The sequence below is a fragment of the Oncorhynchus nerka genome, linkage group LG11, assembly GCF_034236695.1.
Source record: "Oncorhynchus nerka isolate Pitt River linkage group LG11, Oner_Uvic_2.0, whole genome shotgun sequence".
Lineage (NCBI taxonomy): Eukaryota > Metazoa > Chordata > Actinopteri > Salmoniformes > Salmonidae > Oncorhynchus > Oncorhynchus nerka.
The window spans coordinates 9,997,454-10,014,496 of record NC_088406.1 but is presented as its reverse complement, the minus strand read 5'-3'; the positions used below and the strand labels follow the sequence as shown (position 1 = coordinate 10,014,496).

The 17,043-nt window shown below is 45.6% G+C and overlaps 1 protein-coding gene across 1 annotated transcript in view; it reads left to right on the top strand.

Moving 5' to 3' along the window:
• Positions 1-17,043, top strand: part of LOC115137734 (collagen alpha-1(XXVI) chain-like) — a 60,096-nt gene that overhangs the window by 41,550 nt on the left and 1,503 nt on the right. Inside the window, exons 8-14 of the mRNA XM_065024206.1 lie at positions 8,395-8,472; positions 8,688-8,740; positions 14,458-14,520; positions 14,896-14,931; positions 15,081-15,125; positions 16,209-16,299; positions 16,813-17,043. The exon at positions 16,813-17,043 is cut by the window's right edge and continues 1,503 nt beyond it. Of these exons, the coding sequence (XP_064880278.1) occupies positions 8,395-8,472; positions 8,688-8,740; positions 14,458-14,520; positions 14,896-14,931; positions 15,081-15,125; positions 16,209-16,299; positions 16,813-17,006 (560 nt within the window). The 3' untranslated portion in view covers positions 17,007-17,043. The remainder of the gene's footprint in view (positions 1-8,394; positions 8,473-8,687; positions 8,741-14,457; positions 14,521-14,895; positions 14,932-15,080; positions 15,126-16,208; positions 16,300-16,812) is intronic.

Below are 17,043 nucleotides of genomic sequence, written 5' to 3'. Positions count from 1 at the left end.
TATCCCCCCTGGCCACTGCAGATGCTAACAGCTACCATAAGTCTCTATCCCCCTGGCCACTGCAGATGCTAACAGCTACCATAAGTCTCTATCCCCCTGGCCACTGCAATTCAACTCAATTTCACAAACAAATACATATTCTAGAATTCAAACTGAAATATTCTATGATTAATTAATAACAAGACCAGTATCCAAATACATACAGTAACTGTTTTCCATGAATGAGATGGTGTTGGTGACTAGAATGGTCCGGACAAGACAAACACAGGTTAATGTGCTATAATTTACCACCAGAGGGCAGTAGAGGCTGACAGGCTGAGGCTCAGGGGTTACCAGTGTTTGGCCATGCTGCAAAATCAAAAGGTTAAGATTAGGGTAAGGCATACGGTTAGCAGTGTGGTTAAGGTTAGGGTAAAGTTTAAATGTATGTTACGGTTAGGATTAAGGTTAAGTTTCAAGTCAAATATCAGAGAAAATGTAGAAGTAAATCAAATCAAATGTTATTAGTCACATGCGCCGAACACAACAGTTGTAGACCTTACAGTGACTGGGGGGTGTTCTAGTTGATCTTTTCCCTATGTAGCCTAGTTTTTGTATTTCTATGTTGGCCAGGTATGGTTCCCAATACGAGGCAGCTGTCTATCGTTGTCTCTGATTGGGGATCATATTTAGGCAGCCTTTTCCCACCTGTTGTTTGTGGGATCTTGTTTTTGTATTGGCTTTCTTCCTGGGAAGGAGAGGAGGACCAAAATGCAGCGTGGTTATTTATAAACATCTTTAATGAAAGATGAAAACGTGAACACTATACAAAATAAGAAAACGTGGAGAAACCAAAACAGTCCTAACTGGCACAAAACACAGAGACAGGAACAATCACCCACAAGATACCTAAAGAATATGGCTGCCTAAATATGGTTCCCAATCAGAGACAACGATAAACACCTGCCTCTGATTGAGAACCACTCCAGGCAACCATAGACTTACCTAGAACACTCAACTGAACACAACCCCATAGACTACAAAACCCCTAGACAAAACAAGACACATAAATCACCCATGTCACACCCTGGCCTAACCAACATAATAAAGAAAACACAGAATACTAAGGCCAGGGCGTGACAGTATTGTTGCTTTTGAGCCCTACAAGGCTGTACGTTCGTTTGTTTGTTTCTCTTTATTGTTTTGTTGCTGGCTCACATTTAAATAAATGATGATGAACCCAAACCACGCTGCGCCTTGATCTACCCATTTCGACGAGCGTTACAACGAGCCCCTAACCAACAATGCAGATTTTTTTGAAAGGATAAGAATAAGAAATAAATGTAACAGGTAATTAAAGAGCAGCAGTAAAATAACAATAGTGAGACTATATACAGGGGGGTACCGGTACAGAGTCAATGTGTGGGGGCACCGGTTAGTTGAGGTAGTATGTACATATAGGTAGAGTTATTAAAGTGACTATGCAGAGATGATAACAGAGAGTAGCAGTGGGGGGTAAAAGGGGGGGGGGTCAATACAAATAGTCTGGGTAGAAATTTGATTAGGTGGTCAGGAGTCTTATGACTTGGGGGTAGAAGCTGATTAGAAGCCTCTTGGACCTAGACTTGGTGCTCCGGTACCGCTTGCCGTGCGGTAGCAGAGAAAACAGTCTTGAGTGCCTGGAGCCTTTGACAATTTTTAGAGCCTTCCTCTTTCTTTATTGTTTATTTCACCTTTATTTAGCCAGGTAGGCTAGTTGAGAACACCTTTAATTAACCAGGTAGGCTAGTTGAGAACACCTTTATTTAACCAGGTAGGCTAGTTGAGAACACCTTTATTTAACCAGGTAGGCTAGTTGAGAACACCTTTATGTAACCAGGTAGGCTAGTTGAGAACACCTTTATTTAACCAGGTAGGCTAGTTGAGAACACCTTTATTTAACCAGGTAGGCTAGTTGAGAACACCTTTATTTAACCAGGTAGGCTAGTTGAGAACACCTTTATTTAACCAGGTAGGCTAGTTGAGAACACCTTTATTTAACCAGGTAGGCTAGTTGAGAACACCTTTATTTAACCAGGTAGGCTAGTTGAGAACACCTTTATTTAACCAGGTAGGCTAGTTGAGAACACCTTTATTTATCCAGGTAGGCTAGTTGAGAACACCTTTATTTAACCAGGTAGGGTAGTTGAGAACAAGTTCTCATTAACAACTATGACCTGGCCAAGATAAAGCAAAGCAGTTCAACACAAACAACAACACAGAGTTACACATGGAATAAACAAACATACAATCAATAATACAGTAGGAAAATCTTATGAGGTAGGATAAGAGAGGTAAGGCAATGAATAGGCCATGTTGGCAAAGTAATTACAATATAGCAATTAAACACTGGAATGGTAGATGTGCAGAAGATGAATGTGCAAGTTGAGATATTGGGGTGCAAAGGAGCAAGATAAATAAATAAATAAATACAGTATGGGGATGAGGTAGATTGGATGGGCTATTTACTGATGAGCTATGTACAGGTGCAGTGATCTGTGAGCTGCTCTGACAGCTGGTGTTTAAAGCTAGTGAGGGAGGTGAGAGTCTCCAGCTTCAGAGATTTTTGCAGTTCGTTCCAGTCATTGGCAGCAGAGAACTGGAGAGGCGACCAAAGGAAGAATTGGCTTTGGGGGTGACCAGAGAGATATACCTGCTGGAGCGCGTGCTACGGGTGGGTGCTGCTATGGTGACCAGTGAGCTGAGATAAGGCGGGGCTTGTAGATGAACTTGCCTGGTATAGAGGTCCTGGATGACCGGAAGCTTGGCCCCAGTGATGTACTGGGCTGTTCACACTACCCTCTGTAGTGCCTTGTAGTCGGGTCCGAGCTGTTGCCATTCCAGGCAGTGATGCTCTCGATGGTGCAGCTGTAGAACCTTTTGAGGATCTGAGGACCCATGCCAAACCTTTTCAGTCTCCTGAGGGGGAATAGATTTTGTCGTGTCCTCTTCACGAATGTCTTGGTGTGCTTGGACTATGTTAGTTTGTTGGTGATGTGGACACCAAGGAACTTGGAGCTCTCAACCTACTCCACTGCAGCCCTGTCAATGAGAATGTGGGCGTGCTCGGTCATCTTTACTCTGTAGTCCACAATCATCTCCTTTGTCTAGGCTGGGCTTCTGACTTTGCAACTTAAGTAGATAGTGATGGCCCTGAGCTGCTTATTAGTAGTCTGGCTCAAAGTGGGTCTGGCTCAGTGGGTCTGACTCAGAGTGGGTCTGGCTCTAGATCTGGGTCTGTGGAGAGCAGAGGAGAAGAGAGGCTGTTGGCTGTGTTGGCTGCTGGAGCCAGCTGGCTGTAAATCACAGCTCATTTGTAAGCTGTCAGCACAGCAGTCTGCAATTGAAAATGCAGGCCCAGCCAGGAGCCAAATCCCAGGCCCTTGTAGAGAAGGGATGGAGGGAGACTGCATGAGCAGCTGTCATTAGTTCCAGAGGGATGCTTCCACTCAATGGCGGGTATCCATGTACGGGTATTCATGTACGGGTATTCATGTACGGGTATCCATGTACGGGTATTCATGTACGGGTATTCATGTACGGGTATTCATGTACGGGTATCCATGTACGGGTATCCATGTACGGGTATCCATGTACGGGTATTCATGTACGGGTATCCATGTACGGGTATTCATGTATGGGTATTCATGTATTTTTTTCAAATAAACATTTATAATCTATCTGTTACCTCTCTGTGTCTGTAGCTAAAATTGTCCCTTTCCTAAATTAGCTGCATGGATGTAGGTAGGGATTTAGACTTGTGGTTTTACTTCATTCTCCATACTGGCCAATGATTACAACTGCGAGTTTGATTCAATCATTAATTCATACCTTGTTGTGTCCCCGGCCTGAGAGGATGGAAGTTCAATATGTACGGTAGTTAGATGTAGAAGGCTAATGTTAACTAGCTAACGTTGTCCATGATTGGAAGTTAGACTAGCGAGTAATCATTTTAGCCAAGTAGCCTGGGACAACAAAATATAAAAGCCTGTACTGTATGACAGAGTGAGAGACTATTTCATCAATATGAAAGAGAGGAGTTGTTTCTCTACAAGTAGAGTCAACATGTTTTTCTACTTGCACCAATGTGCGTGCATGCATCACACACAAACACACACACACACACACACACACACACACACATAACACACACACACACACACACACACACACACACACACTGTGTGTGTGTCGCTGTATTAGACTAAGCAGAGGGGGGGGGTAGCCACGCATCGCTACTGTTTCCACTAGACCCTCTATGTTTCCACTAGACCCTCTATGCTTCCACTAGACCCTCTATACTTCCACTAGACCCTCTATGCTTCCAACAGACCCTCTATGCTTCCACCAGACCCTCTATGCTTCCACTAGACCCTATATACTTCCAACAGACCCTCTATGCTTCCACTAGACCCGCTATGCTTCCACTAGACCCTCTATGCTTCCACTAGACCCTCTATGCTTCCACCAGACCCTCTATGCCTCCACTAGACCCTCTATGCTTCCACTAGACCCTCTATGCCTCCACTAAACCCTCTATGCTTCCACTAGACCCTCTATGCCTCCACTAGACCCTCTATGCTTCCATCAGAACCTCTATGCTTCCACTAGACCGTCTATGCTTCCAACAGACCCTCTATGCTTCCAACAGACCCTCTATGCTTCCACAAGAGCCTCTATGCCTCCACTCCCTCTACTCCAGACCCTCTATGCCTCCACTAGACCCGCTATACTTCCACTAGAGCCTCTATGCTTCCACTAGACCCTCTATGCTTCCACCAGACCCTCTATGCCTCCACTAGATCCTCTATGCTTCCACTAGACCCTCTATGCCTCCACTAGACCCTCTATGCTTCCACTAGATCCTCTATGCTTCCACTAGACCCTCTATGCTTCCACTAGACCCTCTATGCCTCCACTAGACCCTCTATGCTTCCACTAGATCCTCTATGCTTCCACCAGACCCTATATGCTTCCACCAGACCCTCTATGCTTCCACCAGACCCTCTATGCTTCCACTAGACCCTCCATGCTTCCACCAGACCCTCTATGCTTCCACTAGACCCTCTATGCTTCCACCAGACCCTCTATGCTTCCACTAGACCCTCTATGCTTCCACCAGACCCTCTATGTTTCCACTAGACCCTCTATGCTTCCACTAGACCCTCTATACTTCCACTAGACCCTCTATGCTTCCAACAGACTCTCTATGCTTCCACCAGACCCTCTATGCTTCCACTAGACCCTATATACTTCCACTAGATCCTCTATGCTTCCACCAGACCCTATATGCTTCCACTAGATCCTCTATGCTTCCACTAGACCCTCTATGCCTCCACTAGACCCTCTATGCTTCCACTAGACCCGCTATGCTTCCACCAGACCCTCTATGCCTCCACTAGACCCTCTATGCCTCCACTAAACCCTCTATGCTTCCACTAGACCCTCTATGCCTCCACTAAACCCTCTATGCTTCCATCAGACCCTCTATGCTTCCACTAGACCCTCTATGCTTCCACTAGACCCTCTATGCCTCCACTAGACCCTATATGTTTCCATCAGAACCTCTCTGCTTCCACTAGACCCTCTATGCTTCCAACAGACCCTCTATGCTTCCAACAGACCCTCTATGCTTCCACAAGAGTCTCTATGCCTCCACTAGACCCTCTATGCCTCCACTAGACCCTCTATGCCTCCACTAGACCCTCTATACTTCCACTAGAGCCTCTATGCTTCCACTAGAACCTCTATGCTTCCACCAGACCCTCTATGCCTCCACTAGACCCTCTATGCTTCCACTAGACCCTCTATGCCTCCACTAGACCCTCTATGCTTCCACTAGATCCTCTATACTTCCACTAGACCCTCTATGCTTCCACTAGACCCTCTATGCCTCCACTAGACCCTCTATGCTTCCACTAGATCCTCTATGCTTCCACCAGACCCTCTATGCTTCCACCAGACCCTCTATGCTTCCACTAGACCCTCTATGCTTCCACCAGACCCTCTATGCTTCCACTAGACCCTCTATGCTTCCACCAGACCCTCTATGCTTCCACTAGACCCTCTATGCTTCCACCAGACCCTCTATGCTTCCACCAGACCCTCTATGCTTCCACTAGACCCTCTATGCCTCCACTAGAGCCTCTATGCTTCCACTACATTTACATTTACATTTAAGTCATTTTGCAGACGCTCTTATCCAGAGCGACTTACAAATTGGTGCATTCACCTTATGACATCCAGTGGAGCAGCTACTTTACAATAGTGCATCTAAATCTTTTAAGGGGGGGGGGGTGAGAAGGATTACTTTATCCTATCCTAGGTATTCCTTAAAGAGGTGGGGTTTCAGGTGTCTCCGGAAGGTGGTGATTGACTCCGCTGTCCTGGCGTCGTGAGGGAGTTTGTTCCACCATTGGGGGGCCAGAGCAGCGAACAGTTTTGACTGGGCTGAGCGGGAACTGTACTTCCTCAGTGGTAGGGAGGCGAGCAGGCCAGAGGTGGATGAACGCAGTGCCCTTGTTTGGGTGTAGGGCCTGATCAGAGCCTGGAGGTACTGAGGTGCCGTTCCCCTCACAGCTCCGTAGGCAAGCACCATGGTCTTGTAGCGGATGCGAGCTTCAACTGGAAGCCAGTGGAGAGAGCGGAGGAGCGGGGTGACGTGAGAGAACTTGGGAAGGTTGAACACCAGACGGGCTGCGGCGTTCTGGATGAGTTGTAGGGGTTTAATGGCACAGGCAGGGAGCCCAGCCAACAGCGAGTTGCAGTAATCCAGACGGGAGATGACAAGTGCCTGGATTAGGACCCTCTATGCTTCCACTAGACCCTCTATGCTTCCACCAGACCCTCTATGCCTCCACTAGACCCTCTATGCTTCCACTAGACCCTCTATGCTTCCACCAGACCCTCTATGCTTCCACTAGACCCTCTATGCTTCCACTAGACCCTCTATGCTTCCACTAGACCCTCTATGCTTCCACTAGACCCTCTATGCTTCCACTAGACCCTCTATGCTTCCACTAGACCCTCTATGCTTCCACCAGACCCTCTATGCCTCCACTGCTTCCACTGAGAGGAAGGAGAAGAGACTAGGGGTTTAGACTAACACAGAAACAATCACACAGGGACCAACACATAGACAGATGCATGTATTCACACAGGGACCAACACATAGACAGGTGCATGTATTCACACAGGGACCAACACAACCTAGACAGATGCATGTATTCCCACAGGGACCAACACATACTAGACAGGTGCATGTATTCCCACAGGGACCAACACATACTAGACAGGTGCATGTATTCCCACAGGGACCAACACATACTAGACAGGTGCATGTATTCACACAGGGACCAACACAACCTAGACAGATGCATGTATTCCCACAGGGACCAACACATACTAGACAGGTGCATGTATTCCCACAGGGACCAACACATACTAGACAGGTGCATGTATTCACACAGGGACCAACACAACCTAGACAGGTGCATGTATTCACACAGGGACCAACACAACCTAGACAGGTGCATGTATTCACACAGGGACCAACACAACCTAGACAGGTGCATGTATTCCCACAGGGACCAACACATAGACAGGTGCATGTATTCACAAAGACAGGTGCATGTATTCCCACAGGGACCAACACATAGACAGGTGCATGTATTCACAAAGGGACCAACACATACTAGACAGATGCATGTATTCACACAGGGACCAACACATACACAGGTGCATGTATTCACACAGGGACCAACACATAGACAGGTGCATGTATTCACACAGGGACCAACACAACCTAGACAGATGCATGTATTCCCACAGGGACCAACACAACCATAGACAGGTGCATGTATTCCCACAGGGACCAACACATACTAGACAGGTGCATGTATTCACACAGGGACCCACACAACCTAGACAGGTGCATGTATTCACACAGGGACCAACACAACCTAGACAGGTGCATGTATTCATATAAATGCACATCTCATTTGATAAAAGTTATTTTACCCTAGCAGTTTACCCTAACAACAGACACCAATACAGAATGTTGACAGCCGACATGTCTAGGCTCTGATCCAGCACTCTGAGCTCAGAGACGGACTAACCCTGTCCTGAACCCAGATCTCTGGCAGACGGTGATCCGTAAAAGACCAGCTGTAGTCTTCGCATAAGGAGTTTCTTACAATATTCAGACTGTATGAATAAACACACACACACACACACGCACATGTTTGATGACAAACCAAGGGTGATGTGTTGGGTCAGAGGTCCTACAAGCCTTAATGAAACACCATTTAGTATTTTACGGCATTGGTACAACTACAGTAATTCAATGTATTTTTTGTTTGTTTTTGTTTTAATCAGAGGAGACCCGTCTTACTCCAACTCTTCCTGAGTTGGTAGCTGGCCCTCCTGGTCCATCTGGCCCCCTAGGTCCTCCAGGTACCACTTCAGTTCTGTGTGTGTGTGTGTGTGTGTGTGTGTGTGTGTGTGTGTGTGTGTGTGTGTGTGTGTGTGTGTGTGTGTGTGTGTGTGTGTGTGTGTGTGTGTGTGTGTGTGTGTGTGTGTGTAGCTGGTGTTTTTCTCCAAGAATCAGGACGGAACTCCAGGTAGTATGGACATGAATATGTTCTGGAACTGTTTCTGTGACATCACAGGTCCCCCTGGACCAATCGGACCAGCAGGAGTTCCAGGTCTCCCAGGGCGAGATGTGAGTACCAAATAGTCTGGTGTAATGTCAGAGATGTTACTATGGTCACGGTCAACATTACATAGCAGAGATGTTACTATGGTCACGGTCAGGTCAACATTACATAGCAGATATGTTACTATGGTCAAGGTCAGGTCAACATTACATAGCAGAGATGTTACTATGGTCACAGTCAACATTACATATCAGAGATGTTACTATGGTCACAGGCAGGTCAACATTACATAGCAGAGATGTTACTATGGTCACGGTCAGGTCAACATTACATAGCAGAGATGTTACTATGGTCAAGGTCAGGGTGACATTACATAGCAGAGATGTTACTATGGTCACGGTCAGGTCAACATTACATAGCAGAGATGTTACTATGGTCAGGGTCAACATTACATAGCAGAGATGTTACTATGGTCACGGTCAGGTCAACATTACATAGCAGAGATGTTACTATGGTCAGGGTCAACATTACATAGCAGAGATGTTACGATGGTCATGGTCAGGTCAACATTACATAGCAGAGATGTTACTATGGTCACGGTCAGGTCAACATTACATAGCAGAGATGTTACTATGGTCAGTGTCAACATTACATAGCAGAGATGTTACTATGGTCAAGGTCAGGGTGACATTACATAGCAGAGATGTTACTATGGTCAGGGTCAACATTACATATCTAAGGTCTTCGAAAGCCAAGTCAACAAACAGGTCACTGACCATCTCGAATCCCACCGTACCTTCTCCGCTGTGCAATCTGGTTTCCGAGCCGGTCACGGGTGCACCTCAGCCACGCTCAAGGTACTAAACGATATCATAACCGCCATCGATAAAAGACAGTACTGTGCAGCCGTCTTCATCGACCTCGCCAAGGCTTTCGACTCTGTCAATCACCATATTCTTATCGGCAGACTCAATAGCCTCGGTTTCTCGGATGACTGCCTTGCCTGGTTCACCAATTACTTTGCAGACAGAGTTCAGTGTGTCAAATCGGAGGGCATGCTGTCCGGTCCTCTGGCAGTCTCTATGGGGGTGCCACAGGGTTCAATTCTCGGGCCGACTCTTTTCTCTGTATATATCAATGATGTTGCTCTTGCTGCGGGCGATTCCCTGATCCACCTCTACGCAGACGACACCATTCTATATACTTTCGGCCCGTCATTGGACACTGTGCTATCTAACCTCCAAACGAGCTTCAATGCCATACAGTCCTCCTTCCGTGGCCTCCATCTGCTCTTAAACGCGAGTAAAACCAAATGCATGCTTTTCAACCGATCGCTGCCTGCACCCGCATGCCCGACTAGCATCACCACCCTGGATGGCTCCGATCTTGAATATGTGGACATCTATAAGTACCTAGGTGTCTGGCTAGACTGCAAACTCTCCTTCCAGACTCACATCAAACATCTCCAATCGAAAATCAAATCAAGAGTCGGCTTTCTATTCCGCAACAAAGCCTCCTTCACTCACGCCGCCAAGCTTACCCTAGTAAAACTGACTATCCTACCGATCCTCGACTTCGGCGATGTCATCTACAAAATGGCTTCCAACACTCTACTCAGCAAACTGGATGCAGTCTATCACAGTGCCATCCGTTTTGTCACCAAAGCACCTTATACCACCCACCACTGCGACTTGTATGCTCTAGTCGGCTGGCCCTCGCTACATATTCGTCGCCAGACCCACTGGCTCCAGGTCATCTACAAGTCCATGCTAGGTAAAGCTCCGCCTTATCTCAGTTCACTGGTCACGATACCAACACCCATCCGTAGCACGCGCTCCAGCAGGTGTATCTCACTGATCATCCCTAAAGCCAACACCTCATTTGGCCGCCTTTCGTTCCAGTACTCTGCTGCCTGTGACTGGAACGAACTGCAAAAATCGCTGAAGTTGGAGACTTTTATCTCCCTCACCAACTTCAAACATCAGCTATCCGAGCAGCTAACCGATCGCTGCAGCTGTACATAGTCTATTGGTAAATAGCCCACCCATTTTCACCTACCTTCCCATCCCCATAGTTTTTATTTTTATTTTTACTTTTCTGCTCTTTTGCACACCAATATCTCTACCTGTACATGACCATCTGATCATTTATCACCCCAGTGTTAATCTGCAAAATTGTATTATTCGCCTACCTCCTCATGCCTTTTGCACACATTGTATATAGACTGCCCATTTTTTTCTACTGTGTTATTGACTTGTTTATTGTTTACTCCATGTGTAACTCTGTGTTGTCTGTTCACTCTGCTATGCTTTATCTTGGCCAGGTCGCAGTTGCAAATGAGAACTTGTTCTCAACTAACCTACCTGGTTAAATAAAGGTGAAATAAAAAATAAAAAAATAAACATAGCAGAGATGTTACTATGGTCAGGGTCAACATTACATAGCAGAGATGTTACTATGGTCACGGCCAGGTCAACATTACATAGCAGAGATGTTACTATGGTTACGGTCAACATTACATAGCAGAGGTGTTACTATGGTCACAGTCAACATTACATAGCAGAGATGTTACTATGGTCACAGTCAACATTACATAACAGAGATGTTACTATGGTCACGGCCAGGTCAACATTACATAGCAGAGATGTTACTATGGTCACGGTCAACATTACATAGCAGAGATGTTACTGTGGTCAAAGTCAACATTACATAACTGAGATGTTACTATGGTCACAGTCAACATTACATAACAGAGATGTTACTATGGTCACGGTCAACATTACATAGCAGAGATGTTACTGTGGTCAAAGTCAACATTACATAACTGAGATGTTACTATGGTCAAGGTCAGGTCAACATTACATAGCAGAGATGTTACTATGGTCACGGTCAACATTACATATCAGAGATGTTACTATGGTCACGGTCAACATTACATAGCAGAGATGTTACTATGGTCAACGTCAACATTACATAGCAGAGATGTTACTATGGTCAAGGTCAGGGTGACATTACATAGCAGAGATGTTACTATGGTCACAGTCAGGTCAACATTACATATCAGAGATGTTACTATGGTCACGGTCAACATTACATAGCAGAGATGTTACTATGGTCACAGTCAACATTACATAGCAGAGATGTTACTATGGTCACGGTCAACATTACATAGCAGAGATGTTACTGTGGTCAAAGTCAACATTACATAACTGAGATGTTACTATGTTCACAGTCAACATTACATAACAGAGGTGTTACTATGGTCACGGTCAGGTCAACATTACATATCAGAGATGTTACTATGGTCACGGTCAACATTACATAGCAGAGATGTTACTATGGTCACGGTCAGGTCAACATTACATAGCAGAGATGTTACTATGGTCACAGTCAACATTACATAGCAGAGATGTTACTATGGTCACGGTCAACATTACATAGCAGAGATGTTACTATGGTCACAGTCAACATTACATAGCAGAGATGTTACTATGGTCACAGTCAACATTACATAGCAGAGATGTTACTATGGTCACAGTCAACATTACATAGCAGAGATGTTACTATGGTCAAGGTCAGGTCAACTTTACATAGCAGAGATGTTACTATGGTCACGGTCAACATTACAGAGTAGAGATGTTACTATGGTCAAGGTCAACATTACATAGCAGAGATGTTACTATGGTCACGGTCAACATTACATAGCAGAGATGTTACTATGGTCACGGTCAGGTCAACATTACATAGCAGAGATGTTACTATGGTCACGGTCAACATTACATAGCAGAGATGTTACTATGATCACGGTCAGGTTAACATTACATAGCAGAGATGTTACTATGGTCAAGGTCAACATTACATAGAAGAGATGTTACTATGGTCACAGTCAGGTCAACATTACATAGGAGAGATGTTACTATGGCCACGGTCACGTCAACATTACATAGCAGAGACATTACTATGGTCACGGTCAACATTACATAGCAGAGATGTTACTATGGTCACAGTCAACATTACATAGCAGAGATGTTACTATGGTCACAGTCAGGTCAACATTACATAGAAGAGATGTTACTATGGTCACGGTCAACATTACATAGCAGAGATGTTACTATGGTCACGGTCAGGTCAACATTACATAGCAGAGATGTTACTATGGTCACGGTCAACATTACATAGCAGAGATGTTACTATGGTCACGGTCAACATTACATAGCAGAGATGTTACTATGGTCACAGTCAACATTACATAGCAGAGATGTTACTATGGTCACAGTCAACATTACATAACAGAGATGTTACTATGGTCACAGTCAACATTACATAGCAGAGATGTTACTATTGTCACAGTCAACATTACATAACAGAGATGTTACTATGGTCACAGTCAACATTACATAGCAGAGATGTTACTATGGTCAAGGTCAGGTCAACTTTACATAGCAGAGATGTTACTATGGTCACGGTCAACATTACAGAGTAGAGATGTTACTATGGTCAAGGTCAACATTACATAGCAGAGATGTTACTATGGTCACAGTCAGGTCAACATTACATAGCAGAGATGTTACTATGGTCACGGTCAACATTACATAGCAGAGATGTTACTATGGTCACGGTCAGGTCAACATTACATAGCAGAGATGTTACTATGGTCACGGTCAACATTACATAGCAGAGATGTTACTATGATCACGGTCAGGTTAACATTACATAGCAGAGATGTTTCTATGGTCAAGGTCAACATTACATAGAAGAGATGTTACTATGGTCACAGTCAGGTCAACATTACATAGGAGAGATGTTACTATGGCCACGGTCACGTCAACATTACATAGCAGAGACGTTACTATGGTCACGGTCAACATTACATAGCAGAGATGTTACTATGGTCACAGTCAACATTACATAGCAGAGATGTTACTATGGTCACAGTCAGGTCAACATTACATAGAAGAGATGTTACTATGGTCACAGTCAACATTACATAGCAGAGATGTTACTATGGTCAAGGTCAACATTACATAGAAGAGATGTTACTATGGTCAAGGTCAACATTACATAGCAGAGATGTTACTATGGTCAAGGTCAACATTACATAGCAGAGATGTTACTATGGTTACGGTCAGGGCAACATTACATAGCAGAGATGTTACTATGGTCAAGGTCAGGGTGACATTACATAGCAGAGATGTTACTATGGTCACGGTCAGGTCAACATTACATAGCAGAGATGTTACTATGGTCACGGTCAACATTACATAGCAGAGATGTTACTATGGTCACAGTCAGGTCAACATTACATAGCAGAGATATTACTATGGTCACGGTCAACATTACATAGCAGAGATGTTACTATGGTCACGGTCAGGTCAACATTACATAGGAGAGCTGTTACTATGGTCACGGTCAACATTACATAGGAGAGCTGTTACTATGGTCACGGTCAGGTCAACATTACATAGGAGAGCTGTTACTATGGTCACGGTCAACATTACATAGCAGAGATGTTACTATGGTCACGGTCAGGTCAACATTACATAGCAGAGATGTTACTATGGTCACAGTCAACATTACATAGCAGAGATGTTACTATGGTCACAGTCAAAATTACATAGCAGAGATGTTACTATGGTCACAGTCAACATTACATAGCAGAGATGTTACTATGGTCACGGTCAACATTACATAACAGAGATGTTACTATGGTCAAGGTCAGGGCAGTGTGAGCCTGGCTATGTGAGAGAGGTGTCTGAAATGTCGCTCTGTTCGTGCGTTGCAGGCAGAGGGAGGTCTCCAAGGCAAGGCTGGGAATCCCGGTCCTAAAGGAGACGCAGGGGAGAGGGTGAGGCAAAATGTTACCCCTAATGTTCTCATAAGAAAACACTGGACTGCTTTGTAATTCATTCGCTATGAAAGGTTCAGAGGGTTTATTTCAACAGCGTCTTTGTTCCATTGTGCACAAGACATCTGTTTGATCAGGAGGTAGACGGGCACTCTTCAAAGACCTCAATTACTAAGGTATCCTCCCAAATGGAACCCTGTCCCCTACAGAGTGCACTATTTTTAATCAGGGCCTGGTCTCTCTCTCTCTCTCTCTGTCTCTCTGTCTCTCTGTCTCTCTCTCTCTCTCTCTCTCTCTCTCTCTCTCTCTCTCTCTCTCTCTCTCTCTCTCTCTATATATATATATATATATATATATATATATATATATATATAGGGCCCTTCAGGATTGCCAGGGGAGCATGGCCAGCCTGTGAGTACAGCACGTGTTGCACGCACACATGTATTTGACCTCCTAGTCTTGCACATAGTATTTCACACACACTCAGACATTCTGTGTATTCTAGGTAGTCAGTGTATGTTGCCTCTGTGTTGATAATGTATGTGTGCCTGTGTTTACAGGGGCAGTCTGGGCAGAAGGGGGAGCCAGGAGAGGGTTTACCTGAGGTATGCACAGTATTGGACCTCAGTAGATTTTAATATATAAGTATTCATGGCTCTTTTTGCCCGTGGAGGTGAGTGTGTTTCTGAATGCATGTCTGTCTGTGTCTGTCTGTATCTCAAGGGGGGAGCTGAGTGAGTGCCTGTATCTGTCTGTCTCTCAGGGGGAAGCTGAAGGAGTGTCTGTATCTGTCTGTCTCTCAGGGGGGCGCTGAAGGAGTGTCTGTATCTCTCTGTCTCTCAGGGGGAAGCTGAAGGAGTGTCTGTATCTGTCTGTCTCTCAGGGGGAAGCTGAAGGAGTGTCTGTATCTGTCTGTCTCACAGGGGGAAGCTGAAGGAGTGTCTGTATCTGTCTGTCTCTCAGGGGGAAGCTGAAGGAGTATGTCTGTATCTGTCTGTCTCTCAGGGGGAAGCTGAAGGAGTATGTCTGTATCTGTCTGTCTCTCAGGGGGAAGCTGAAGGAGTGTCTGTATCTGTCTGTCTCTCAGGGGGAAGCTGAAGGAGTGTCTGTAACTGTCTGTCTCTCAGGGGGAAGCTGAAGGAAAATTTCTGTATCTGTCTGTCTCTCAGGGGGAAGCTGAAGGAGTGTCTGTATCTGTCTGTCTCTCAGGGGGAAGCTGAAGGAGTATGTCGGTATATGTCTGTCTCTCAGGGGGGCGCTGAAGTAGTGTCTGTATCTGTCTGTCTCTCAGGGGGAAGCTGAAGGAGTATGTCTGTCTCTCAGGGGGAAGCTGAAGGAGTGTCTGTATCTGTCTGTCTCTCAGGGGGAAGCTGAAGGAGTGTCTGTATCTGTCTGTCTCTCAGGGGGAAGCTGAAGGAGTGTCTGTATCTGTCTGTCTCTCAGGGGGGCGCTGAAGTAGTGTCTGTATCTGTCTGTCTCTCAGGGGGAAGCTGAAGGAGTATGTCTGTATCTGTCTGTCTCTCAGGGAAAGCTGAAGGAGTATGTCTGTATCTGTCTGTCTCTCAGGGGGGAGCTGAAGGAGTGTCTGTATCTGTCTGTCTCTCAGGGGGAAGCTGAAGGAGTATGTCTGTATCTGTCTGTCTCTCAGGGGGAAGCTGAAGGAGTGTCTGTATCTGTCTGTCTCTCAGGGGGAAGCTGAAGGATTGCAGCAGCTGAGGGAAGCTCTCAAGATCCTGGCAGAGAGAGTTCTGATTCTGGAACACATGATTGGCATCCACGGTAAAGGGGGAGGGGTTTCTGATTCTGGAACACATGATTGGCATCCACGGTAAAGAGGGAGGGGTTTCTGATTCTGGAACACATGATTGGCATCCACGGTAAAGGGGAGGGGTTTCTGATTCTGGAACACATGATTGGCATCCACGGTAAAGGGGGAGGGGTTTCTGATTCTGGCACACATGATTGGCATCCACGGTAAAGGGGGAGGGGTTTCTGATTCTGGAACACATGATTGGCATCCACGGTAAAGGAACACATGATTGGCATCCACGGTAAAGAGGGAGGGGTTTCTGATTCTGGAACACATGATTGGCATCCACGGTAAAGGGGGAGGGGTTTCTGATTCTGGAACACATGATTGGCATCCACGGTAAAGGGGAGGGGTTTCTGATTCTGGAACACGTGATTTCCACAATAGTATTACTTGGGTCCAGAGAATAGAGTGAGACTCAGAAAGTGAGACTCTTAATGTTTGTTCTCATGGTTTCTACCATTGTCCTTTTCTGTATGCAGAGAGTCCAGTGGAGTCAGGCTCTGGACTGGAAGGCCTACCAGACTCCTTTTCCTTCCCCGCCATCAAGACCAGACTGGCCGAGTCCACCATCAAGACCAGGCGACTCCAGCCCCTCCAACTCTCCTCCCGTCCATCCTCAAGGAAGCACTCTGGTGGCCAGACGGAGACCATGTATTTTTTAAGACACCAATGAGTGTTTAGTGTGTGTGTGTGTGTGTGTGTGTGTGTGT